The sequence below is a fragment of the Chelonia mydas genome, chromosome 12, assembly GCF_015237465.2.
Source record: "Chelonia mydas isolate rCheMyd1 chromosome 12, rCheMyd1.pri.v2, whole genome shotgun sequence".
Taxonomy (NCBI): Eukaryota; Metazoa; Chordata; order Testudines; family Cheloniidae; genus Chelonia; species Chelonia mydas.
In genome coordinates, this window is record NC_051252.2 from 42,490,044 (window position 1) to 42,515,964 (window position 25,921).

General features: G+C 45.5%; 1 protein-coding gene across 16 annotated transcripts in view; it reads left to right on the forward strand.

The window, feature by feature from the left end:
- The first annotated feature begins 2,487 nt into the window (after positions 1-2,487).
- The window catches only part of ADAT1 (adenosine deaminase tRNA specific 1), an 83,120-nt gene continuing 59,686 nt past the window's right edge, over positions 2,488-25,921 (forward strand). For 2 of the 16 annotated variants that reach the window (XM_043526416.1, XM_043526419.1), the window contains exons 1-4: positions 2,502-2,759; positions 10,624-10,692; positions 24,523-24,577; positions 25,317-25,531. In XM_043526416.1, the coding sequence (XP_043382351.1) occupies positions 2,522-2,759; positions 10,624-10,692; positions 24,523-24,577; positions 25,317-25,531 (577 nt within the window). In that variant the 5' untranslated portion in view covers positions 2,502-2,521. Of the gene's footprint in view, positions 2,760-3,308; positions 3,501-10,623; positions 10,693-24,522; positions 24,578-25,316; positions 25,532-25,921 lie in introns of all 16 variants that reach the window. The other 14 variants (XM_043526421.1, XM_043526423.1, XM_043526425.1 and 11 more) reach the window with 12 other exon arrangements.

The following is a 25,921-nucleotide window of genomic DNA, read 5'->3' on the forward strand; positions in this document are numbered from 1 at the left end:
CACTAACACCTTTCCTCATGTGTTTCCCTTCTACCTTGGTTGTGCTCCCCAGTCAGTCCTATTCTCCCCCTGGAAACCTGACCAGCTTCCTCTTTCCCTGTTCCCCTTGACATTCCTTTTCTACTGGTGACCTTTGTTCCTTGAAGTTAACTCCAGTTTCTTTCTCTGCTCCTAGCTTAATCTCCCCTAATAGTCACAAAGTCACCAGTAGCTTCTCTGGCGAGAGCCAAGGGGCCAATTGCCAGAGGCCAGCCTTAGACAGCTGCAGCTACTAGATGTAGGAGGGCTGGCAGTTCCAAGGCTGAGCATGCTTGAACCTTGCAATAGCAGCAGTAGGGACTCTGTCCTCAGCGCTAGCCCTAGGCAACTGTAGAGTCTGCAGTTAAGTGCTTCCCTACTCCAGGCCATGGCTTTGAGATGCCCATCACCTGCTGCAGATGCCCCCCAGTGTAGTCAGAAATCACCAGTGTGGTGCTCTGCTCTATCCAATGTTGATAAGTCAGCTGTGTGTTCGTTCTCCCTGTGTGAGGTCCCAGCTCTGCGCAGGCAGCTGGCACAGCAGATCTTGAGTGAACCGCCCAATGACCACAGACTCCAATAAGGTATGAAGGCACCTGGATAGGTTTATTGCCTAATGAAACAATGTCTACAGTTCTGCTAGTACATGTGTGCTCCCTGAAAATGGACCAGTTCAGTCACTGGCGGGATTTACCACTGACCCCTAAGCCAGACAATGACACCTCCTCAGGGGTGCATTCTTATACATAGGTACAAACTACACATCACTCCTGATGTATTGAGGTGCAACCCCTCTACGTGTTAGGGTGCTGCCTCTCACCTGGTACATGTTGGTTCGAACAAAACAACTCTATCCATATTATCCTTTTGATCCTGTCTTTGGGATGGGTCAGCATGTTCTTGTTATCTGTGTGGAATATAGTAGTATCTGTGTTCTTGGTACCATCCTGGCACATGTTTATATCTCTAGTGTCCAGTACCTTTTAGGTATGTATGTTTTTGCAACATCAGCCCTCTCCTTGCCAGACTATGAGCAAGTTCTGCCTCTTGCTCACAGCTTAATTTTGTTTTATGTTAAAGTCTTGACCATTACTTTAGTTCAGGCCTTAGGCCTCATACTGGGCCTCTGATACAAGGGTTTATGTTTCAGGGCCTCATTTTACTACATTATGCACCCCTCAGCTAGCATATAGTCGTGCAGTCTGGATGATTTTGGAGGCTGGGATGCCAGAAGGTTCGCCATCCCTGAGCAGTAGCTCTGCAACAAGTTCACACCACCGCCCTCCACAGTGGGACCAGGACCCTGTGAAGACAGTGGCGTTACCCCATGTATAACCAGTTCCACTCAAAGCCTGTTGAAGTGAGTGGGAGTCTTTTCACTGTCTTTAATGGGCTGTGTATGGAGTCTAGAATGAGGTCCTTTGCTTCTAGGAGCACAGTACATTCTAAAACTATGCTACACTGGTTTACTATTGTAAGCAGGAGGGTCTCACATGACCTACTGAATAATCAACACCTCCAGTCTGAAAATATCAGGTGGTATGGTTACAAAAGCAAGGCACTTCTGAATTCAGTAGGACTTTTGGATGTGCACAGAATGCAGGACTGCAGTAAAGTGGAACAATTTTCAGTTTGTGTGAGTGGAGGATATCTGGATCCATATTGTAAGGCTGTCCTACATAATGAAGAAAAGTTGAGGTCCTTTGCTGTTCTTTTCTACCACTCTTAGTTTCTGTGGAGAACTTGCCAATGCAATATTACTGTCATATTTTTATGGGAAATAAAACTTAAAAAAAAAGGTACTCGAGGTTGAAAATAGCAATTCCAGTCCTGGTTAGCATTGGGAAGAGACCAGCATTCGTTATTCAATTTTATCCTACTTTTTCTACAGCAAATTATAGTGGAGACTTGGGAGAGATGAAGTAACAGAGTGGCCCAGCTGAACTTGAGCGTTCCTGAATGCTGAGAGTGTTCAAATCTGGAAGGCAGGCGCTAGATTCCCTTTTTGAGTATTAGATAAATCTGGGAAGGAAAAGCCAACTTCTGCTTCCATGGCTCAGAAATGGAAATTGAGTCACAGCCTCGTGCGTGTCTGGTACCTAAAGAGGCCCCGTCTGCAAGCAGAGCCTTTTCTCCCTTCCCTACTATTTTAACTTCTCCTGGTGGAGCCCTCCCGGCTGGATCCAGGCGGCGGGGTGCGCGCTGGAGTCACATCCGGGGGTGGCTAGCTGTCTGCCTGCCCCGGGGCTGCCCGGGACCAGGGCTTTCTCGGGGGCTGCAGGCTGGGCGCTGTGGTAACCGGGGAGGAAGCGGGCGTTACGGGCCCCTTCGGAGCCTGGGCCGGCCCCACGGCAAGCCCGGTGCTGGGAGGCGCAGGTCGGGCCGGCCCGGGGCGGGCGCCCCACGACCAGGCGTGCCCGGGTCCGACTGACAGTGCCGCGCGGAATGGACTTTTGCGCATGCGCTCTCCTCTCCAACCTCTCCCCAGAGCGCCGGCTCGCAAATGTCCTCGTGCGCGGCCTGGGCTAAGGGCGTGGCTGCGGAATTACCCCCGAAAGGTCGCGGGCGAAGCTTGCCCTGGGATCTGCTTCCGGAGCAGCCGGAAGACGCGGGAGTCGCGACCCCAGTCCCGGGTAAGGCTAGGAGCCGCGCAGGCCTGGGCGAGTGGCACGGCGCGGCGCCGGGACTCCTGGGCTCCCTGTCCGGCCCCGCCGCCGGCGGTCTCCTGGCGCGGAGGAGGGGTAAGCGACCTGGCGGGAAGAGGCGCAGCCTAGGGGAGAAGCGGGAATTTGAATGACACGTTCCCAATCCTCGCTCTTTTAAACCGTGTGTTCTGGTCGTAGCGCGAGGGCCTAACTGTGATCGGACCCGCCTCGCGCCGGCCGCTCTACGGGCGCAGCGACCATTCGCCGCCTGCCTGGCAGACGGAGGCTGAGAGGGGAGGGAGGCACAGAGCGGAGAACTGAACGGTGCGTGGCAGGCCGGAGCTGGGCATAGAAACTGGGTCTCCTGACTTCTGGTCCAGTGCCCTATCTAGTAGCCAGCTCCTCCTTTGTCGCTTCTCCATCCCTCTGGCAACTCTGGGAAACGTCTAAGGGACTAGCTTGTTTGAAATACCACCTGAAAACAAAGTTCTGCTGTTTTCTGCTGAAGTATAGGTGGGAACTGATGGCAGTAGTGAGGCTGGGGGTTTGTATGGGGGTACAAGGAAGGGTAATATGTGGTAGTGGACTGGGAAGGGAAGGCGATGCTTTTCTGGTCGTTTTTATGCTGTATCCAATTCTGTTCAGAAGCTGATGTGGCAGCTGTAGCCATGTGGTCAGCTGATGAGGTTGCTGGTCTGTGCTACGCACATTATAGCACCAAGCTTCCTAAGCAGGGGAAGCCGGATCCTAACCGGGAGTGGACTTTACTGGCAGCTGTGGTTAAAGTGGAGTCTGCACCTGAAAGAGAGGCTTGCCTTAATGTTGGGAATCTGCAGGGTGAGAATGAATCTTCTTTTCTCAGTAAATGCCTGTTATGTGATTTTCAGCTTAATTAAAGGTGACCTGTAAAGGAAAAAAATTGTGGGGTTTTTGCCTAAAAAGAGTTTGAATTCATTCTCTTACTTTTATCCTAGAAACATCAGGAATGTTAAATATTCTTTTCTGTTTGGTGGAGATTTCCATTGGAGGACCCTGAGAAGTAAAGTGAGATCTTTTGCAGATCTTGTTTGAAAGGACAGGGATGTGACTCTAGCAAAATTATTTTCTCTCAGGAAAAATAGAGTACATAATTATTATGAGACCTGATCAGATAAGTGGTCTTGCTAGTCCAGTATCCTGTCTCTGACAGTGCCCATTTTCAGCTGCTTTACAGGAAGGTCTGAGAAACCCCATAATGAAAAATAATGGCATAATCAGCACAAAGGAAGATGTCCCTTCCTTTCTGTCTATTAGCTCCTAGAGTTTTGTTGTGCCACACATCAGTGTATTGTCTGATCGCTTCCCATATAAAATAGACTGGCAATAGCAAAGTTCCTAGTGGGCTTTACAGAGTGTCTTACTCTTCTCCCTTTTTGGGTTTTGAAAACTCTGCAGGGGCCGGCGGTTTGTAATGTGTTTTGTGAGTGTGTGTGTGTGTGGTGGGGGTTGGTGTTGTGAGTATCATTCTTGTCTTGGTGGAAGGACTCTTTTTCTGGAGAAAGGTTTTGCAATACTTGTGAAGGGGCTCGAACTCTGTGGTTTTCTGTTTTCTGGAAGTTTGTTCCATAGCCACATCTCTTTGATTCCTGGCTGTCACATGCTTTGTTCTGGACTTTGTGATCTCCATTGGCCCAACTCTCTTGGCATTTTACAGTTTGGAATTTGATCTCTAATGTAACTGGTCTTGAGTCATTAATTGGTCCTAATCTTCAAAGCAGTCTTAAAAATGGTATTGGAAATGGACTGGGAGCCAGTGGAGAGACAGTGCCATGTTCTCATGGCAACCAAAACCATGGAAGAGGTGGACAACTGCACGTTGTATCAGCTGGAGCCTTTGCATTATTCTTACACTCTGTGTCAGACACAGTGAATTACTGTAATCTAGCTTGGAGGTGACAAATATATGCATCATTGTGGCCAGATCCTCATCTGGGAGGAGTTACCTAGTGAGCTGGAGGTGAAAAGTGGCATTTTTAGATACTGATGCTAACTGGTCATCCAGGGTTAGTGGGGAGTCAGACAGGACCCTGAGGCCTCACATCATTTTGATGAATGGACATGGTGTGCCTTCAGGGAGAGGGCTCTTAAGTGTTGCTCTTTCCCAGCAACCCCACCAAATTTACTAGCTTCACCAGGGTAAGACAGGTTTCAGAGTAACAGCCGTGTTAGTCTGTATTCGCAAAAAGAAAAGGAGTACTTGTGGCACCTTAGAGACTAACAAATTAATTTGAGCATAAGCTTTCGTGAGCTACAGCTCACTTCATCGGATGCATACTGTGGAAAGTTTAGAAGATCTTATTATATACACACAAAGCATGAAAAAATACTGTAGGATCATATTAAAGAAGTTCTGTATTAAAATCACAAATGAGTTTGATTCCCCATAGTTTAAATTCCAGGGTATTACTAATTAAGAGGTCTCTTGGTTTTTGGTACTGTTTCTCTCCCTCTGTGTGTGAAACTTGCAAGCTGCTAATTGTGTTAGTACATTCTAAGACAGAGTCTGTTCTCAAAGCAATTCACAGAGAGAGAGACTCAAAGCAATACTCTAACAACAGAAACAGCACCCAGAGACTCCCCGCCCTTTTGTTGTATTAACAATTGTGATTAAAATAGAGATAGAGGATGTATGTGGATGGATGCTTGGTGTGGATAATAACTGAATGATCAGGGAGGTGCCAGCCTAAGAATCTAATGTTCATCGGCTGAAGAAGGCGTCAAGTGGAAATAACCAGAGGACCCCTGGAGGGCAGACTGGAATCCACCCAACAGCCTCAAGAATGGGAGAACCAAAGAACAAGATAACATCTTGGAGCCGTCAGGAATGTGCTATCTGCTGATTGATTCAGCAACAGCATGGTGAAGCAATTCCCATAGACTGGCATAGGAAGAAATTCCTATAAAAATAGACTCTAAAAAGTGAGAACTTTGGGGTCTGATTCTGCAAACCAACTTCCAGGAGCATCAGATGAGCATCTGACAAGGCCCTCCTCCTGTCCAGGCCACCTGGCCAGTGGCTTGGCATGAGCAACTCTAAGGCTGGTAACTATGATAACAACTTTGCAGAACCTGTGTGTGTGTGTGTGTGTGTGTGTATGAATGAATGTGTGAATAAATATGAGATTGAATGGAATGTTATAGCTATAACTAACTGCTTACTATGATTCTTTCTGTATTCACAGTAAATGTGGTATTTTTCCTTTTTCCCTTTAATAAGATCCTGCTGGTTTTTATTTTATTGGTATAACAACACCTCCTCCCACCCCACTCTCCTGCTGGTAATAGCTTATCTAAAGTGATCACTCTCCTTACAATGTGTATGATAATCAAGTTGGGCCATTTCCAGCACTGATTTGATTATCATACACATTGTAAGGAGAGTGATCACTTTAGATAAGCTATTACCAGCAGGAGAGTGGGGTGGGAGGAGGTATTTTTTCATGCTTTGTGTGTATATAATAAGATCTTCTAAACTTTCCACAGTATGCATCCGATGAAGTGAGCTGTAGCTCACGAAAGCTTATGCTCAAATAAATTGGTTAGTCTCTAGGGTGCCACAAGTACTCCTTTTCTTTTTCAGGGTGAGACAGTGTCTCAGCTCATTCTTCAGTGTTTCCCCATTCTGACCAGCATCACTTCCTGTCCCACATTCTAACCCTCATAAGGTAGTGGTTGATTTACATCCTAAAGCATGAGAGATTAGACTGCCATATAATGTGGATATTATTATTATTATTTTATTATTATTCATATTAATGTTTAATCCTCCTAAGCCCTTGGCCTTGGTGACATCTTGTGGCAGAGAGTTCCACATGTCCGTTGTTCAATGTGCACGAGTATTTTATCAGTTTTTAAATGTAAAGGACGGAAAAAGAAAGAATTTTCTCCCAACAGGCAGCTGACCCTCCAGGAAATGTCTGCACCTACTGCGGGCAGATTTGTGTTTCCAGGATTGGACTCCTGAGTCATCTTGGGACCAATATGTAAATCGGTGGTAGAGATCATCCTTGAATTGAGGGATCACTGATGATGATGAAATGTACTGCTCTTCAATTTCAGTGAATGTTCCTTGTTCTTGTATTATGAAAGAGCATAAACAAGTCCCCAGCTGACCTTCTCTATACCATTAATTGTTTTATATGTATTTATCATATGCCCTCTCTGAATAAAACAGTCCAAGTCTCTTCAATCTCTCCTTATACAGAAGTCTTTCCAGGACTCTAATCATCCTTGTTGCCTTTCTCTGGAACTCTTCTGTTTTGCTATATCTTTCCTGAGAAGAGGTGACTAGAAATGAACATCGTGTTCAGGGTGCTACGAATCAAAATTCGGGCCTTGTTGTGCTGGGTGCTGTAGCAATGCATATGAAGAGGCGATTCCTGCCTCAGACTGTGCAGTCTGAGAAGACAAGTGACTACAAAGGATGAGGGGACAGGATCACCGTGAAATACATACCATATTTATGGAGTTTTGCATCTGCACTTTTTTTTGCTAAGTATAGATAAAATAAATGGCAGCCAACTCCATCTGCGCACCCACTATCATTACTCTATAAATGGAGACAAGGAGGGGACTGAGAACAGAGCTTTGCAGGACCTGTTTGGAGAGCAGAAAAAGAGGAACAATTGAAAGAAACTGACGGAGTGACCTGAGAGGTAGGAGAGTTGTGAGAGGAAAACCACAAAAGCCAAGATGATGAGATTTCAAGGAGTGTTACAGAATTACAGGCTCTGGGTTTGGGCCAAGAAAAGGCAATAGAAATCTTGGGGAGAGCAGTTTCAGTGGAGCTGAGGGGATAGAAGTCAGACTGGAGGGGGGTCCATGATGGAGCTGGAGAAGAGGAACTCTAGACAGTGGTTGCACATGGCATATTCTCAAGTTTGGTGGTGAAGGGGAGAAGGAGATAGGGTGGGCAATATTTGGAGAGGCAGGTGGGGTTGAAGGAAGGCATTTTCAGCAGTCTCATGTTGTGAGGGGAAGGGGTCAGAGGTGAGTGAGATTAAAGAGGAGTGTGAGGGAGGAATGAGGGGGCGAAGGAGGTCGTGAGGCAAAGGGGGGTGGATGGGGTCACTGCTGCATGTGGAAGGTTTAGAGGAGGAGAGCAAATGACAAACCTCTGTCAGTGATGATAGAAAGATTTTGTGGTAGATTTTTGTCAGTCTTCTATTTGAAAGAGCAAAATTTTGCATGGAGAGGGTGGAGGAAGGAGGCTTTAAGGAAGGTGTCAGACATAGTGACTAGGCAGCTGGGATTGTGGATGTGGCCAGGTCACCACTCTCCCCTTTCTCCAAATCATTGTTAGATATATTTTAAAACTAGTCTTAATATGAATCCTTGGTGCACCTGCTGTTAGCCACTTAATCATGGGAAGTGGTTATTTATTTCTGCTTTGTTTCCTGTCTTAGACAGTTTTTGATCCATGACAAAAATTTATCGCTCTCCCCATGTTACTTATAATTTATTGGGACTTTCATTAATGACCCGTCAACATGTTCTCCTGTATCCTCTGTTTTCTTGAGATGCTCAAAGATTGAAGAGACGGTTTTCCTTTACAGAAGCTGTGCTTATTTGTCCCTATATTATCTGTTGTCAGACATCACCAGTGTGGTGCTCTGCTCTATCCAATGCTGATAACAGTCGGCTGTGTGCCTGTGTTTCCTCTGTGTGCTGCCCCGGCTCTGTGCAGATAGCTGACGCAGCAGACCCTGAGAGAACCCCCAATGACCACAGACTCCGATAAGGTACGAAGGCACCCGGCCAGATTTACTGTCAAACGAAACAGTCTCTAGCTCCCCGGATCAGATATCTACAGTTCTGCTAGTACATATGTGCTCCCTGACAATGGACACAGCTCAGTCAGTGGCGGGACATGCATCCCCCTAGGCTGGACAGAGACAATGCCCCGGGATGCATTCTTCTACACAGGCACAAACAAGTTACACATTATTCCTTACGTATTGAGGTGTAACCCCTCTACGTAGTAAGGTGCCGCTTCTCACCTTGTACATGTTGGTTAGAACAAAACAACTCTATCCATCATATTACCCTTTTGCCCCTGTCTTTAGGGTGGGTCAGCCTGTTCCTTGTTATGTGTGTGGAATGTGCAAGGATCAGAGTGTTCAGGTATCTCTAGTGTCCAGTACCTTTCAGGTATGTGTATTTTTGCAACATCAGCCCTTTCCTTGCCAGCTTCTGTGAGCAGGGTCTGCCTCTGGCTCACAGCTTAACTTTGCTTTATGTTAGTAAAGTCTTGACCATTACTTTAGTTCAGGCCTTAGGCCTCATACCAGGCCTCTGATATAAGGGTTTATATTTCAGGGCCTCATCTTACTACAGTATCCTCTCTATCTTGGTGCTTCATAAGTCTCTGTAGTTAGCCGCTTTACATAGTACTAAAATAAAACTTTCTGGTTTATAATTCCTAGGATCACTCTTAGTGCTGGACAGAAAGACATTTGCTACTTTCCAGTCCCCTGGCATAGTAATTGATTTTTAATGAGTGCATATTTTTGGTAGTAGCTCATCCACTTCATCCTTAAGCTCCTTCTGAACTCCTGGATGTATGTGCTGCTGGTTAATTTATCAGTGTCTCCCTTGACACCGCAGTCTCTGATGGTGCCACATTTACCTTTTCTGTGATGTCCTTGTTCTCTGTAATTGCTTAATCTGATGATCCAGTGTAACCACCAATTTTTTTGTGGGCTTCCTATTTCTGGTATACTTAAATTATGTCTTTGGCTATTTGTTCTTTCAATTCTGTCTTAATTAAAATGGAAGTTACAGAAGTGATTACATGCTGTAGTTTATGCTTTGCTTGGGCTGGATTTCCATTTTCTGATTGATGCTTGCTTTGATTTGCATAACTTCTTGAACCTTGCCAGTTAGCCATGATGGCTTAATTTTTTGTTTCCTGCTTCTTTTTTGTTTGGGGCACACATGTCTTCTGTACTGTTGCAGTTATTTAATTTAGTTATTCTGAGACTAAAGGTTTTCTTAAGTTTCCTCACTTCTGACTTTTTAGGTGAGTTAAATCCTTCTTTCTAGTTCTTGATATTCTTCCCATGTTAATACTGAAGCAAAAGTGATCAGGAGATAATTTCTATAGTTACTTCCCGAACCAGCTCTTACACATTTCCTCTCCTTTGCGCACTTCAGAGTTAGCGGTTCCAAGAAGCAATCATTTAAGCTGTTGAAAAATTGCAGTTTAAGTTTTCAGAAGTGGGTAATGATTTTTTGAGTGTACAACTTGGTGCATCTTAGAGGTTCTCTCTTTTCAGAAAGTGCTGAGCACCCACCCTTTTAAAGTGTCTCTTTGGACATCCAAAATCCCTAGTCACTTAGCAAATGTAGACCTTCTCTACCATGTGTTCTGAAGTGAAACTGACCAATTAGTATGCAGTGAAATAGGGAAGACCTGAATTTCAGATGTAAAAAAACCCAAACCCACACTTTGACATTCTTAATAAGAATCCAAAAAAGGATACTAACCCAATATTTTTTTTCTGAGCAGGTCTCCTTTAAAAGCGGGTAAGGGTAACCCTATTGCTTTATACTGCCTCATCAGCATCTCCTTTGTGCTATGCATTGTATGGTGCATTCCCCTTCTGTCCTCTTCCCTATTTGGGGGTCCCTGAGTTGGTGGTCATCTTGTGTTGTCTGTGTATAGGACCCCATGTCAGTGCTCCCCTCTTCCCTTGCCACATGCCATGTCTTTCCCCCAACATTGGTACCTGACTTTCCTCACCTCTGTGTGAGTCTGGTACATAGCCTTCCCCTCCAGTGGGGGTGGGAGTGTGTGAGAGAGAGGTGTTACTTCATCCCTCCTCTTGTACCTTGTCTCCTGTGGTGCTGTCTGATTAAAATGATCAAATTAGGATGATGCTTTTAGAAGTGGTTCAGCTAACTTTATTTTCTTTTTCAGTAACTAAGGAAGTTGTTGCTATGGGGACTGGAACTAAATGCATTGGCCGTGCAAGAATGAGGAAAACTGGTAAGTATCGTGTAGGAATCAAGACAACCTATCTTGGCCTCTTCGTCACTTGTCATTGGTATGAGCTCAGCCTCCTGAAATGCAACAACAGTACAAGAGAGAGTCCCAAACCTATAGGGTTGGGTAGACAGCATTACCGGCTAGGTTTGCTGCACTGCGCTCCCACTATCCGCAGCCCTTACGAGGAACTGACAAAAGCCATATAAATGGACATTGTCAGGTAGCGTAGGTCCCAAATGTACTGGTGTTTACAAAAACAACAAAAAAGGCAAATCTTGTTTTCTAGTCTGATTCCTTCAGAGCCTGTTGTGAAAAACACCACAGTAACCAAACTCCAGAAAAGTGAGAGAGAACCCCTCTTATTTAGCTATAATCAGCAGCTACATACTGCACTGATTTCTCTGTAAGTAACTGAGAGCTGCTGTGAGAAGTTATTCATCCTGTCTCCTCCCTTACTATGCATATTTATAAGAGAGGAGGACCAGACTGCACTTGGCTGCTCCTCCTTGGAGAGTGGAGGGGCCACAGAGACTCATGTCAGGAAGTAACCTGGGAAGGAGACATGGCCAAGAGCCTTTCAATACAAGGATCTTTGTCTTCCCCAGAATTTAGAGGTAGAATATAGCAAGAGAAGAGAGCAGCTCTGGCAGATCCCGTGTTGGCAAAGCTGTTTCTGTGCTCTGTAGTGCATTTTGCACATAAAAACATTTTAAAGCCTTTTTTGTTTTTTGCTTTGCACTAAATGCTGTGTCTCGGATTACTTATTATGGATGTTTCTGGGGGCAGCACCACCACAATATAATATTAATCTGGATGGTTTCATGATTTATCTTTTAATTTTAAATAAAAACCGTTTTTTAACTTTTTTTTATTGCATTGATTGCAACCCATATGATGCCTTGCAAGATCTAAAGGATGAAATTTACCAGACATATGAGTGAAATTGAGTAGGTTTTTTCATCATTTAAGTTGAGTGCAATGAAACTTGTACAAAGAATGCCACTGGTGAAAAGTCAACTAGATGTTAAAATTAAATTTTGCTTTAATAATTTTGGGTAACATTGGTAGCCTGACAAATCTATTAAGAGAATTGGGAAAGTTTCTTTGGTGCTATTAGCAATCTCAAAAACCTGTACGTCTAAGGCAAAAAGATAGCTAGACTGTATATGCATTTTGTGATATTTTATTTTAAATGCACTTTATTAAATTATTAAACTTAAGTACAAGAGATTAGACAAATGCATTATACAGTACAGTGATGAAAGTGCATATGATTGCATTAAAATGTAAAGAAGGCAAGGATATGTGCTTTAAAGTGCATTACATAGATATGTGATTGGCAAGAAGGACATTTCTGAGAAGCTAACTGATTTCTTTGCATCAGTCTTCACCATCAAAAAGGAGATTCATATCCCACATCTGCTGTTTCCTGGTAACAAAGAGGAGGTAGTCTCAGATCTTGATGACAGGAGAAGAGATACTAGAGCAAATCAATAATATTAAATGCAGTAAGTCACCAGCCCAGATGGTCCATCAAGTTCTGAAGAAGCTCAAATATGAAGTGTCTGAATTGCTCACAAAAATATGCAATCTTTCACTAAAAACAGCTACTGTTCAAGAGACTTGGGGGGTAGCAAATGTTGTAGTCTTTTTGAAAAGGCTCTAGGGCAGGGGTTTTCAACCTTTTTCTTTCTGAGGCCCCCCCTCAACATGCTATAAAATTTCAGGGCCCACCAAGGGAGGTGGGGGACTTGGGGCTCTGGGCCAGGGGTGGGCCCTTGGGCATAGGCATAGTTTGACTTCTATTCGGGGGGGGGCTGGCAGGGCTTGGGCAAGCTCCACACAGTGGGGTCCAGGAAGGCAGTGCCACCTCTACCCTGTGACTCACCTCAGCAGGCCAGCCAGCCTGTCTGGGTTGTGTGTGGTGGGGGTTCAGCTCAAAAAGTTTGAAAATCACTCAGGGTACAGGGAGGGGGTAGCTAAGGGCTGTGTGCGGGCAGCGGGGTAGCTCAGGGTGCAGGCAGGGGGTAGCGAGGGGCTGTGTGTGGTGTGGGGTAGTTCAGGGTTGCAGTGAGGGGGTAGCTAAGGGCTGTGTGCGGGCAGGGGGGTAGCTCAGGGTGCAGGCAGGGGGTAGCGAGGGGCTGTGTGTGGTGTGGGGTAGTTCAGGGTTGCAGTGAGGGGGTAGCTAGGGGCTGTGTGCCAAGAGGGCTCCGCTGTGGTCACTGCTCCCCAAGGGTTCTGCTGGCCACAGAGCAGGGTCCTCCTCTGTGGGACGGCTCTTACCAGCTGCGTGAGCTGAGGAGCAGCAGCAACTTAGGCACCAGCAACAGATGCGGGAACCTGCTTCATGGCACTAGCCAGAGCAGTAACTGCTTGACTCCAGCTTCCGCCTCTGACCTGGCCAGGGGGTTGGGCATGGGGGCGGGGAGGGGGGGTAGGAAGAGGGACGTATGTGGAGCTGCTTCTGGGACTGCCCTACTCTGGCACTGCAGTCGGGGTCGGAGGTGGTGGCATCCAGTGCTCAGGGTTTTAGCTGTGGGGTCCAATGGTCCCTGAAAGGGCTCACAGACCCCCTCGGTTGAGAACCACTGCTTTAGGGGGTAATTTGGGGCAGTATAGACCAATTAACTTTATATCTATAGCTGGCAAATTATTTCTGTTTTTAAATTTTTGATTCAACCAACAAAACACCTGGAAGATAATGATACAATAGGGTCTAACCAGCATGGAATCTGCAGAGGAAAATCATCTAATTAATCTCTTAGAATTTCTTGAACATGTCAATAAAGTAATGGATGAAAGAGAAATGTTTGGCCTAATTTATTTAGCCTTTCAAAATGGTCCCTCACTAGAGGTTATTAAAGCATCTAAGTAGTCATGGCGTGAGAGGTAAAGTATTGTCTTGGATCAAAAACTATCTAGGAGACAGAAAGGAAAAAGGACTAAATGGTCAGTTTTTGTCATTGAAAAAGGTTGACAGTGAGGCCTCAAGATTCTATACTAGGTGCCATGTTTAATATTAAATTATCTCAAAACTAGGTGAGTGCTGAGGTAACGCTGTAGACTGCTTAGAGACCTCAGCATCAAAAAAGTAAACAAGGTTTGGATGCATGAGGAATGGCATGGAGAATACCAAAAATAGTATTTCTTTATATAAATCAGTGATGCGACCTGTGCAGTACCGGGTCCCCACTCCCATCTCAAAAGCAATATTTCAGAATGGGAGGGGTTTCAGAGAAGAGAGAGCATGATGAAGGCCCTGGAAAAGTCACATGAAGAGAGATTGAAAAGATTGGGATTGTTGACTTTAGAGAGGAGATGATTAAGAGGGGACATAAGAACAAAGGGACATTCAATGAAATCAAAAGATGGAAAATTAATAACTCATAAAAGGAAGCACTTTCACACAAACGTTTATGCTGTGGAAGTCAGTACTGCAAGGAGTCATTTGAAGTCAAGAACTTTAGGTTTAAAAAGGGATTGGACATCTATATGGATATCAAGACCTATCCAGAGGTCGTATTCTAAAATTAATTATGCCTAATTTTGGAAGGATTATTCAATCTTGTGGTTTAGGCTTTAAGTCAGTCTCTAACTGGTAAAGACCAGGATGAGATCTATGTGGGGGAGAGATAACCCATATTTGTCTATTGCAGGGCTCTTACACCTTCATTTGAAACAGCTAGTTCTGGTCACAGAAAGAGAGAATACTGGACTAGATAGACTTTGGTGTCTGGTCCACTATGGAAATTTCCATGTTCCTAATACATGGTTAAAATCTTTTAAAAAATTTATTCTGAAGCAGGAAATTAATTATACTCAGCTATAGATATTTCACTGTAACATTTGTAGTAACTCAAAATTTATTTCTGTACATTAATATTTCCATCAGTTTTCTGTTCCTAGAAATGGGTGGAGGCTTTCTGATGGTCTAAAGCGGGGATCTCAAACTCAAATCACCACGAGGGCCACATGAGGACTAGTACATTGCCCCGAGGGCCGCATAACTGAAACCTTTTCATACAATGATACAAAAGTATAGTCAAAAATGAAGAGTAATGTAGTATGCTATTAAAAGTCAATGTATTAACTTTAAAAGTTCGAAGAGGGGTTTTAATAAAATATAAACACCTGTAACTATTCCTTAGGTGGTCAGTAACACTGATGTCTATCAACATAGCTGTAATGGCAGGAACTTTTAAAAGTAACTATTCATACAAAATACGTTGCCACTTTTAACAAACATTCTTCCCAACCACTCACAGCAAAGAATCCTACATGCTGAACTTTATACCTCAGACTGCTCCCACCCCTTCCCCAAGGTCTCTGCCCCAACTCTGCCCCCTCCCTGGCCCTATTCCAATGCCTTCCCCAAATCCCCGGCCTGGCCCCACCTCTTTCCTGCCTCTTCCCCTGAGTGTGCCACATCCCTGCTCCTCCCTCCTGGAAAGTCCTAAGCGCCAAAGTCCTAAGTCCCAAACAGCTGTGGAGTCAGTGCCTATGGTGGGCCGGGGCCGCGTATTTAAGACCTTTGGCTAAACCTTTCTGTGATTGAATTTTTGTCGACAAGAGTCGTCATCCTGTGAATCAGACACACACAGTTCCTCCTGCACCAATTTATCAGAAGAAATTTTGCTTGCAACAGGCAAAACGCATTCAAATTTAGTAAATATTTCAGTTCTCTTCAGTAAATATCCCAGATCTATTAGCAGCCTTTAGTATGTTAACAAGGGCTCATTATCAGATTTCAAAACATCACCAATTTTCATAATCAGACCTATTGACACTGAATGTTACCTTCTCTGACATTAATAGAGGAACATTCTAACTTCTATTTAGGTTGCTAATAGATGATCCAACCAGCCTCTGCTGTTTTTAAAACCATCCTGAAGCATTAGCTCTGAGAAATCCTTCGCTTTTGTCTGGAATGCTGTGGTTCTTAGGGTACGTCTACAGTACGAAATTATTTTGAAATTATTCTATTTGAATGTTCAGAAGCGATTTTATATATTCGGTCTTCTGTGTCCCCACTAAAGCGCGTGAATTCGGTGGAGTGCGTCCACAGTACCGAGGCTAGCATTGAATGTCGGAGCGGTGCACTGTGGGTAGCTATGCCACAGTTCCTGCAGTCCACGCCACCCATTGGAATTCTGGGTTAAGCTCCCAGTGCATGATGGGGCAAAACATTCTTGCAGGTGTTTCTGGGTGTGTGTTGTCAGTCGCTCCTCCCTTCGTGAAAGCTATGTCAGACAATCGTTTCATGCCTTTTTGGCTTGCAGACGCCATATTGATTTCAGCAGACGATGCACCGCTGCTCTCCTGCTACTATGAATCCACCTCGCATTTTCTCTCGTCTTCCTATGTAATCTCTATTATCTACTCTTTCTCTTCCTCATTGAACGTTTCCGTTGCCAACTCTGCTCGGCCATCATGAACCGAGCAGCATAACTTCCACTGCCAACTCTGCTCTCCCACTCTTGCCAAGCTACCGAGCTTCTCCATGTTGTCTGTCCTGGTCTCCCGCCTCCGTGAAAGCTACAGAAGGCAACCGTTTCCCGCCTTTTTCTGGCTATCGTGAACTGAACAGCACCTCTTCTGCTGCCACTCTGCTCTCCTACATTTCGCGCCTTTTTTCCAGGATTACCCGTGCAGGCGCCATAGCCATGGAGCCCACTCAGATCTCTGCTGCAGTTCTGACCAATGTAAATACCTCGCGCGTTATCCAGCAGTTATGTGCAGTACCTGCAAAACCGGGCGATGAAGCGACAACAGCGCGATTACTATACTGATGAAGACATGGATACAGATGTTCCTAAAAGCATGGCATGTGGTGATTGGGAGATCATGGTGGTGTTGGGCCAGCTTCATGCTGTGGAACGTCGATTCTGGGCCCAGGAAACAAGCACAGACTGGTGGGACCGCATAGTGTTGCAGGTATGGGATGATTCCCAGTGGCTGCGAAACTTTCATATGCGTAGGGCCACTTTCATGGAACTTTGTGACGTGCTGTCCCCTGCCTTGAAGTGCAGAGACACCAAAATGAGAGCAGCCCTCACTGTTGAGAAGCAAGTGGTCATAGCTCTGTGGAAGCTTGCAACGCCCAACAGCTACTCCTGTGCTGCAAGTAGCCAACACAATCATTGACCAGCTGCTATCAAGGGTAGTGACTTTGGGAAATGTGCAGACCATTGTGGATGGCTTTAATGCGCTGGGGTTCCCTAACTGTGGAGGGTCAATAGATGGAACGCATATCCCTATCTTGGCCCTGGAACACCGGGGCGGCCAGTACATAAACCGCAAGGGGTACTTTTTCATGGTGCTGCAAGCACTGGTGGATCACAAGGGATGTTTCACTGACATCAATGTGGGATGGCCGGGAAAGGTGCATGACGCTCTCATCTTCAGGAACTCTGGTCTGTTTGAACAGCTGCAGGAAGGGACTTACTTCTCAGACCAGAAAATTATTGTTGGGGATGTTGAAATGCCTATAGTTATCCTCGTGGACCGAGCCTACCCCTTAATGCCATGGCTCATGAAGCCGTACACAGGCACCCTGGACAGTAGTAAGGAGCAGTTCAACTACAGGCTGAGCAAATACAGAATGGTTGTAGAATGTGCTTTGGATGTTTGAAAGTGCGCTGGCGCAGTTTACTGACTCAGTTATATCTCAGCACAACCAATATTCCAATTGTAATTGCTGCTTGTTGCGTGCTCCACAATATCTGTGAGAGTAAGGGGGAGACATTTATGGTGGGGTGGAGGTTGAGGCAGCTCGCCTGGCTGCCAGTTTCGCACAGCCAGACAACAGGACGATTAGAAGAGCGCAGCAGGGTGTGCTGCACATCAGAAAAGCTTTGAAAGCCAGTTTCATGACTGGTTAGGGTACGGTGTGACAGTTTGTGTCTCTTAAAGTTACCCGCCCCCTATATATATATATATGAAAGGAAATAAAGTCACAATTGTTTAAAAACCGTTCTTTATTATTTGTTGCACAAAACATTGAGAGAAATCAGAAGCTGGGGGGTGGTGTTGGGTTAGGGGGTGGAGGAGGAGGAGGGAAGGACAACTCCAGAAACCAAATCAAAATTTCTGATATGCCAGTTTTCTGCTGCTTGTGCAATCCTCTGGGGTTGACTGTGTGGGTCCCCATAGCCTCCCCCTCCCCCCTATGTTCTTGGGTCTCTGGGTGAGGAGGCTATGGAACTTAGAGAGGAGGGAGGGGTTATACAGGGTTTGCAGCGGCAGTCTGTGGTCTTGCTGCCTTTCCTGCATTAGATCCACCATACAGCAGAGCATGTCAGTTTGCTCCCCCATGAGGTTGACCATCGCATCCTGCTTGCTCTCATCGCGCGTGTCCCTCCTCTCTTCGTATTCATGTAACGCTTTTCGCGACTCCGCAATTGTTTGCCTCCACGCATTCAGCTGGGCCCTATCAGTGCGGGAGGAACATGTCGTCCGAGTTCATTTTTTCCGCCTTCTAATCTGGACCAGCCTCTGGGACGGAGTAGATAGGGGCCCTGTTGAAACATTTGCACCTTTGGGAGGAGAAAAAGGGAGGGTAGTATTTTAAAAGATACATTTTAGAGAACAAAGGGGACACTCTTTCTCAGTGAAACAGGCAATTCATAGTACACAGCACATGTTCTTTCTGTACAAGGTCATATTTTGCCTCTTATACTGAAGTGCCTGCCGCTTTGGTGTGAGTAAGCCATCACATGCAACCAGGCAACAGAATTCAGCTTGCAGGCAGCCATGGTAAGCCCTAGGGGCACGCGGGGTTCTGCTTCTTCCGCATTCATTTCAATGCTTTCAAACTGCCGGGCCCCCTTTCCCATAGCAAGCAATGCCTGGTGGGTTTGCCATATAAAAGGAGGGCTTGCGGGCTCTCTGGGATGATCACTTCACACAACACCCTCCCCCCTCCCCTCGCTCCCCACCCACCGCATGGCTCTGATGAGGCTCTGAGCAGGGATGAGACCTTTAAACTAAACGCGAACAGCCCAGCGTGGCTGGGTTTCCCCCCCATCCTCCACCGCATGGCTCCGATCAAGCTCTCACTCACCAGAAGTGCCTTCTCTAGGGTCATGGTCCGGGAGCATGCCTTCGGAGTGGGGGAAGGCTATTGGCTCCAGCGTTAAGAATAGTTCCTGGCTAGGGGGGAAAACGGATTCCCCACTTGCCGCCTGTGCACTGTCCTCCTCCTCTTCATCCTCCAAAAACTCATCCGCCTCACTCCATGCTACTCCCCCCTTGCAGGTGTCCACAGACAGTGGTGGGGTAGTGGTGGCATCACCCCCCATAGTTGCATGCAGCTCATGTTAGAAGCGGCATATATGGGGCTGTGACCAAGAGCGCCCGTTCGCCTCCCTGGCTTTTTGGTACGCTTGCCTGAGCTCCTTGATTTTTGTACAATATTGCTCTGTGTCCCTGGAGTAGCCTCTTTCCATCATGGCCCTGGGGACTTTAGCGTACGTATTTGCGTTTCTTTTTTTGGAACGTAGTTCTTTCATAACAGATTTGTCTCCCCAACATGCGACGAGATCCAGTACCTCCCGTTTGGACCATGCTGGAGCTCGTCTGCGAATCTGGGACTGTGTGGTCGCCTGTGATGGTGGACTGTGCTGATGGTGACCAAACAGGAAATTCAAAAGTTCCCGGGGCTTTTACTTCTACCTGGCTAGTGTATTGGAGTTGAGAGTGTTGTCCAGAGTGTTCACAAGGGAGCATTCTGGGATAGTTCCTGGAAGCCAATAACGTCGAATTGCATCCACAGTACCTGTCACCCGGAACTGCAATTTAAATTGAAAAAACTGGTTTGGTTGTGTGGACTGAATCAGTTTTATTTCAAAGTAACTCAGCTAATTCTGAAATAACTTTGTACTGTAGACCAGGCCTTAGTGTCTTACCCATGGGCTGGGTTTTTTTTTTTTTTTATTAAAAGAAGGGCAGTTAAGGATGTGACACACTCTGTATATAGGTTTCAGAGTAGCAGCCATGTTAGTCTGTATCCACAAAAAGAAAAGGAATACTTGTGGCATCTTAGAGACTAACAAATTTATTTGAGCATAAGCTTTCGTGAGCTACAGCTCACTTCATCAGATGCATTCAGTGGAAAATACAGTGGGGAGATTTATATACATAGAGAACATGAAACAATGGGTGTTACCATACACATTGTAAGGAGAGTGATCGCTTAAGATGGAATTTAGCCGTATCTATCAACTTCATGAAAAAATTCGTACAGATACAGACAGACATCTTTCTTTCCAAATGCAAACGGATGGACATCATACCAAAAGGAATGAAGGTAAAAAATCCATTACAATCTACATACCACACAGACTATGCTGACAGCTTGTGCCACACACACTCAAAGAAACTGCAGAACCACCTGATCAACATCCTCTACAGCAAACAGGGAAAGATTAAGAATGAGCTCTCAAAACTGGATACTCTCATAAAAAAACAACCTTCCACACAAACTTCCTCGTGGCTGGACTTTTACTAAAACTAGACAAGCCATTTACAACACACTCTTTGCTTCTCTACAAAAGAAAAAGGACACTAAACTACTACATGCCACAAGGGGCCACAACAGTGGTTCCCTTAACCCACCCAGCAATATTGTTAATCTATCTAACTATACTCTTAGCCCAGCAGAAGAATCTGTCCTATCTCGGAGCCTCTCCTTCTGCCCCTCCACCCCCCACGGACATGATACAGTTCTGTAGTGACCTAGAATCCTGTTTTTGACGTCTCTGACTCAAGGAATATTTCCAACACACCTCTGAACAACATACTAACCCACAGAGACCTTCCTACCAAGACTACAAAAAGAAGGATTTTGGGTGGACTCCTTCTGAAGGTCGAAATAACAGACTGGACTTCTACATAGAGTGCTTCCGCCGACGTGCACAGGCTGAAATTGTGGAAAAGCAGCATTACTTGCCCCATAACCTCAGTCGTGCAGAACACAATGCCATCCACAGCCTCAGAAACAACTCTGACATCATAATCAAAAAGGCTGACAAAGGAGGTGCTGTCGTCATCATGAATAGGTCAGAATATGAACAAGAGGCTGCTCAGCAGCTCTCCAACCTCACTTTCTACAAGCCATTACCCTCTGATCCCACTGAGGGTTACCAAAAAAAACTACAGCATTTGCTCAAGAAACTCCCTGAAAAAGCACAAGATCAAATCCGCACAGACACACACCTGGAACCCCGACCTGGGGTATTGTATCTGCTACCCAAGATCCATAAACCGGAAATCCTGGGCACCCCATCATCTCAGGCATTGGCACCCTGACAGCAGGATTGTCTGGCTATGTAGACTCACTCCTCAGGCCCTACGCTACCAGCACTCCCAGCTATCTTCGAGACACCACTGACTTCCTGAGGAAACTACAATCCATCGGTGATCTTCCTGAAAACACCATCCTGGCCACTATGGATGTAGAAGCCCTCTACACCAACATTCCACACAAAGATGGACTACAAGGCATCAGGAACCGTATCCCCAATAATGTCACGGCAAACTTGGTGGCTGAACTTTGTGACTTTGTCCTCACCCATAACTATTTCACATTTGGGGACAATGTATACCTTCAAATCAGCAGCACTGCTGTGGGTACCTGCATGGCCCCACAGAATGCCAACATTTTTATGGCTGACTTAGAACAACGCTTCCTCAGCTCTCGTCCCCTAATGCCCCTACTCTACTTGTGCTATATTGATGACATCTTCATCATATGGACCCATGGAAAAGAAGCCCTTGAGGAATTCCACCATGATTTCAACAATTTCCATCCCACCATCAACCTCAGCCTCGACCAGTCCACACAAGAGATCCACTTCCTGGACACTACGGTGCTAATAAGCGATGGTCACATAAACACCACCCTATACCGGAAACCTACTGACCGCTATTCCTACCTACATGCCTCCAGCTTTCATCCAGACCACATCACATGATCCATTGTCTACAGCCAAGCTCTACGATACAATCGCATTTGCTCCAACCCCTCAGACAGAGAAACACCTACAAGATCTCTATTAAGCATTCTTACAACTACAATACCCACCTGCTGAAGTGAAGAAAGAGATTGACAGAGCCAGAAGAGTACCCAGAAGTCACCTACTACAGGACAGGCCTAACAAAGAAAATAACAGAACGCCACTAGCCCTCACCTTCAGCCCCCAACTAAAACCTCTCCAACGCATCATCAAGGATCTACAACCTATCCTGAAGGACGACCCATCACTCTCACAGATTTCGGGAGACAGGCCAGTCCTTGCTTACAGACAGCCCCCCAACCTGAAGCAAATACTCACCAGCAACCACACACAACACAACAGAACCACTAATGCAGGAACCCATCCTTGCAACAAAGCCCGTTGCCAACTGTGTCCACATATCTATTCAGGGGACACCATCATAGGGCCTAATCACATCAGCCACACTATCAGAGGCTCGTTCACCTGCACATCTGCCAATGTGATATATGCCATCATGTGTCAGCAGTGCCCCTCTGCCATGTACATTGGTCAAACTGGACAGTCTTTATGTAAAAGAATAAATGGACGCAAATCAGATGTCAAGAATTAGAACATTCAAAAACCAGTTGGAGAACACTTCAATCTCTCTGGTCACTCGATTATAGACCTAAAAGTGGCAAGACTTCAACAAAAAAACTTCAAAAACAGACTCCAAGAAGAGACTGCTGAATTGGAATTAATTTGCAAACTGGATACAATTAACTTAGGCTTGAATAGAGACTGGGAGTGGATGTGTCATTACACAAAGTAAAACTATTTCCCCATGTTTATCCCCCCCCCCCCCCCCCACCTCCCACTGTTCCTCAGACGTCCTTGTCAACTGCTGGAAATGGCCCACCTTGATTATCACTACAAAAGGTCCGTCTCGTTCCCCCCTCTCCCCCCGCTCTCCTGCTGGTAACAGCTCACCTTAAGTGATCACTCTGGTTACAGTGTGTATGGTAACACCCATTGTTTCATGTTCTCTATGTATATAAATCTCCCCACTGTATTTTCCACTGAATGCATCTGATGAAGTGAGCTGTAGCTCACGCTCAAATAAATTTGTTAGTCTCTAAGGTGCCACAAGTACTCCTTTTCTTTTTACTCTATATATAGGGTGTGAATATAATGTAACTAAAATATGCTTCATGCAAAAGGTCTCTTGTAAGGTATCATTACAAAGTGCATAATCTTCTGAGTGGTCATCCTATCTGTATAAATGTATCACTCTTGTATCTGAAACTAGAAATATGAAATATAACTCTGAGGGCCTATTGTAGTTATGCAAAGTGTGGGCCATTAATGGTGGTTTGGAATCTTGATGGCTCCCATCAACCAGGACAATTGACTTGATGGCTGTGTTTACAGGCAGGCCTTCCTGTGAGTCAGGCTGGGAGGAATGAAGGCTTGGGTTCTCACAGGACATGTGATCATGTCACCTGAACTGGAATCTATCTTTAACCTGGTGCTTTTCCACTGAGAAGGATGGGTGGGAACCCAGAGGGACAAAGGAGTCCCTCCTTTTGCATAAGATATATAAGTGGGTGAACAGAACAAGGGAGGAAGCCATCATGAGTAATCCCCTAGCTACCACCTGAGCTGGAACAAGGGCTGTACCAGGGGAAAGGATTGTGCCCAGACTAGGAAGGTATTCAGCTTCAGTCTGTGAAAGAAACTTATTGAAACATCTCTAAGGGTGAGATTTTATCTGTATTCAGTTTTTATTACTGTACTAGACTTAGACTGGTGTGTTTTATTTTATTTTGCTTGGTAATTCACTTTGTTCTGTCTGTTACTACTTGAAACCACTTAAATCCTACTTTCTGTATTTAATAAAATCACTTTTTACTTATTAATTAACCCAGAGTATGTATTAATACTTGGCTGGGGGGGCAAACAGCTGTGCATATCTCTCTATCAGTGTTATAGAGGGTGAACAATTTATGAGTTTACCCTGTATAAGCGTTATACATGGTAAAAACAATTTATTTACGGTGTGGACCCCATTGAGAATTGGGCATCTGAGTGTTAGACAGGCACGCTTCTGTAAGCTGCTTTCAGTTAAGCCTACAGCTGTTGGGGGACGTGGTTCAGACTTCGGTCTGGGTTTGAAGCAGGCTAGCAGGTCTGGCTCAAACCAGGCAGGGCACTGAAGTCCTAAGCTGTCTGGGCAGGAAAGCAGGGGCAGTAGTAGTCTTGGCACATCAGGTGGCAGCTCCCAGGGGGTTTCTGTGATTCAACCCAGCACAAAGGAGATCAATGAACATACAGCTCTGCAATGCTAAATGCTTTGGGAAGTTCATTTCCAGTGGGCCCACATCCAGTGTGGTGAATAAATTATTTTTTTCCAGTGTGCACACCCATATACTCCCCATCACTGTTATACATGCCTGCTCTGAATGCTGTGGAATGAGATCATTAGAGGTCTCCCATTCAAGTACTGTCCCAGCCCTGCTTACCTTATAGGATCTGACTGGATCATAGCCCAAAGAGGTATGGCTTTAGGTGATGGTCCTCTGGGTTGGTAGGGTGCTGCAAGAGTCACTGCATCATGGTGCAAGAGTGTGACAGTAAGCATTTATGGTAAATGGGTTGTTTAAATATCTTAGGATAGCCTAGTTCAGACAACTGTGCTAATACTAGTGTCAGACCCACGAAATGCTGGGGCAGGGCCGGCAGAGTGCACGCGTCTACCTCATTAGATGGTGCTCTACTTGTTGCATGTGACTTTTTCCTTCTGTCTGGTCTGTTGTAATGTTGAATTATTTAATTTTTTTGGATGCTGCTGCAGGGGATATTCTCAACGACAGTCATGCTGAAGTAGTTGCCAAGAGGAGTTTCCAGAGGTGAGACGTTAAGCCCCTTGTGGTATTATCTGTTCAGTGGTCGGTTTGGTCATATCCCCTTTTTTCAGGGTGTTTACGCTATTATAATGTAAATGCATGTGTCCTTCACCTGTAACATTTGGAACACAGCCCCTTTCCCCTCTACAATGAGCTAAGCTGTGCAAGAAGAGAATGGGAGAGGCTAGCACCTCCCATGTTCCTTCCACAGGCAATATGTATCTGTTCTGTGCACAGGTCTGTTTTTTTCCCTTTCTCTCCTTCCTACACACCCAGGCTTCTTCCTGCCCCTTTGTATACAGGCTTTGCAAAAATAACTCTTCTCATGGGGCTGAATCCAGGTCCTCTGGGCTCACTATGGAGCTTCTGATCAGACAGCAGGTGTCCTTGTGGAGTCTTTTGGATCATATCTGCCTATAGAAGGCTAACCAGCCATTTGACTCACTGTAGTGCACTTCAGTGTCAACTGGCTAAAGGTTTGTGGGTAGGATCCTGCAAATCTGTAGATATCGCAAACCATTTTTTGTGGATTGTGGATGGATGCAGATCCAAATTGTATATATTTAAAGCCCTGCAATCTATGGATATCCACAGATCGCTTAGGTGGATCATGGATTGGATGCGGATACAAATTTTGTATTAGTGCAGGGCTCAATTTATGGGCCTTAATATAATTATCTTTACTTCTTCCTCTGTCCTAAGATAAGTGAGTGATTCTCAGTAACGCTTTCTTGCCCTCTAGGTATCTCCTCCACCAGCTGTGGCTGGCAGCCTCACACCAACAGGGCAGCATCTTCAGCCCAGGGACTGAGAGTGGGAAATGGAAACTCAAACCCCATATCACCTTTATTTTTTTCTGCAGCCATACCCCCTGTAAGTACATAAGAGCCAATCCCTCGCCCTCTCATCCCTGCCTGATGCATCTGAGCCAGCTACCCCAACCATGGCTGAGACAGGGTGAGCCAGCCTCCATTCATATCAGTAACATATGCAGTGGATCAGCATGGGCTTGGCAAATTGGTGCGCTGCACTTTCTACCCTATTGGGTATATTGATGTGGGAAGGGAGCATATGTGTAAGCCAGTGCCCTGTTCAATACATACAAGTGCTTCAGTCTCTCCTGATTAGATAGAGATATGGGCCACCATTTTCTTGCCCCAAAACTAGCATCTGCCAGTGATCCTGTCATATGAAGCTTGTCATTTTTCCTGGTTGCTTTGCTTTACCTGCCTACTCATCTCTCATAGGGAGCCCAAGTACGTTTATTATACTCTGTTGGCTAAAGATAATTATTTTATTCCCCAATCCCCAAAAAATCCAATAAATTAGTAGGATTTTTTAATAAAA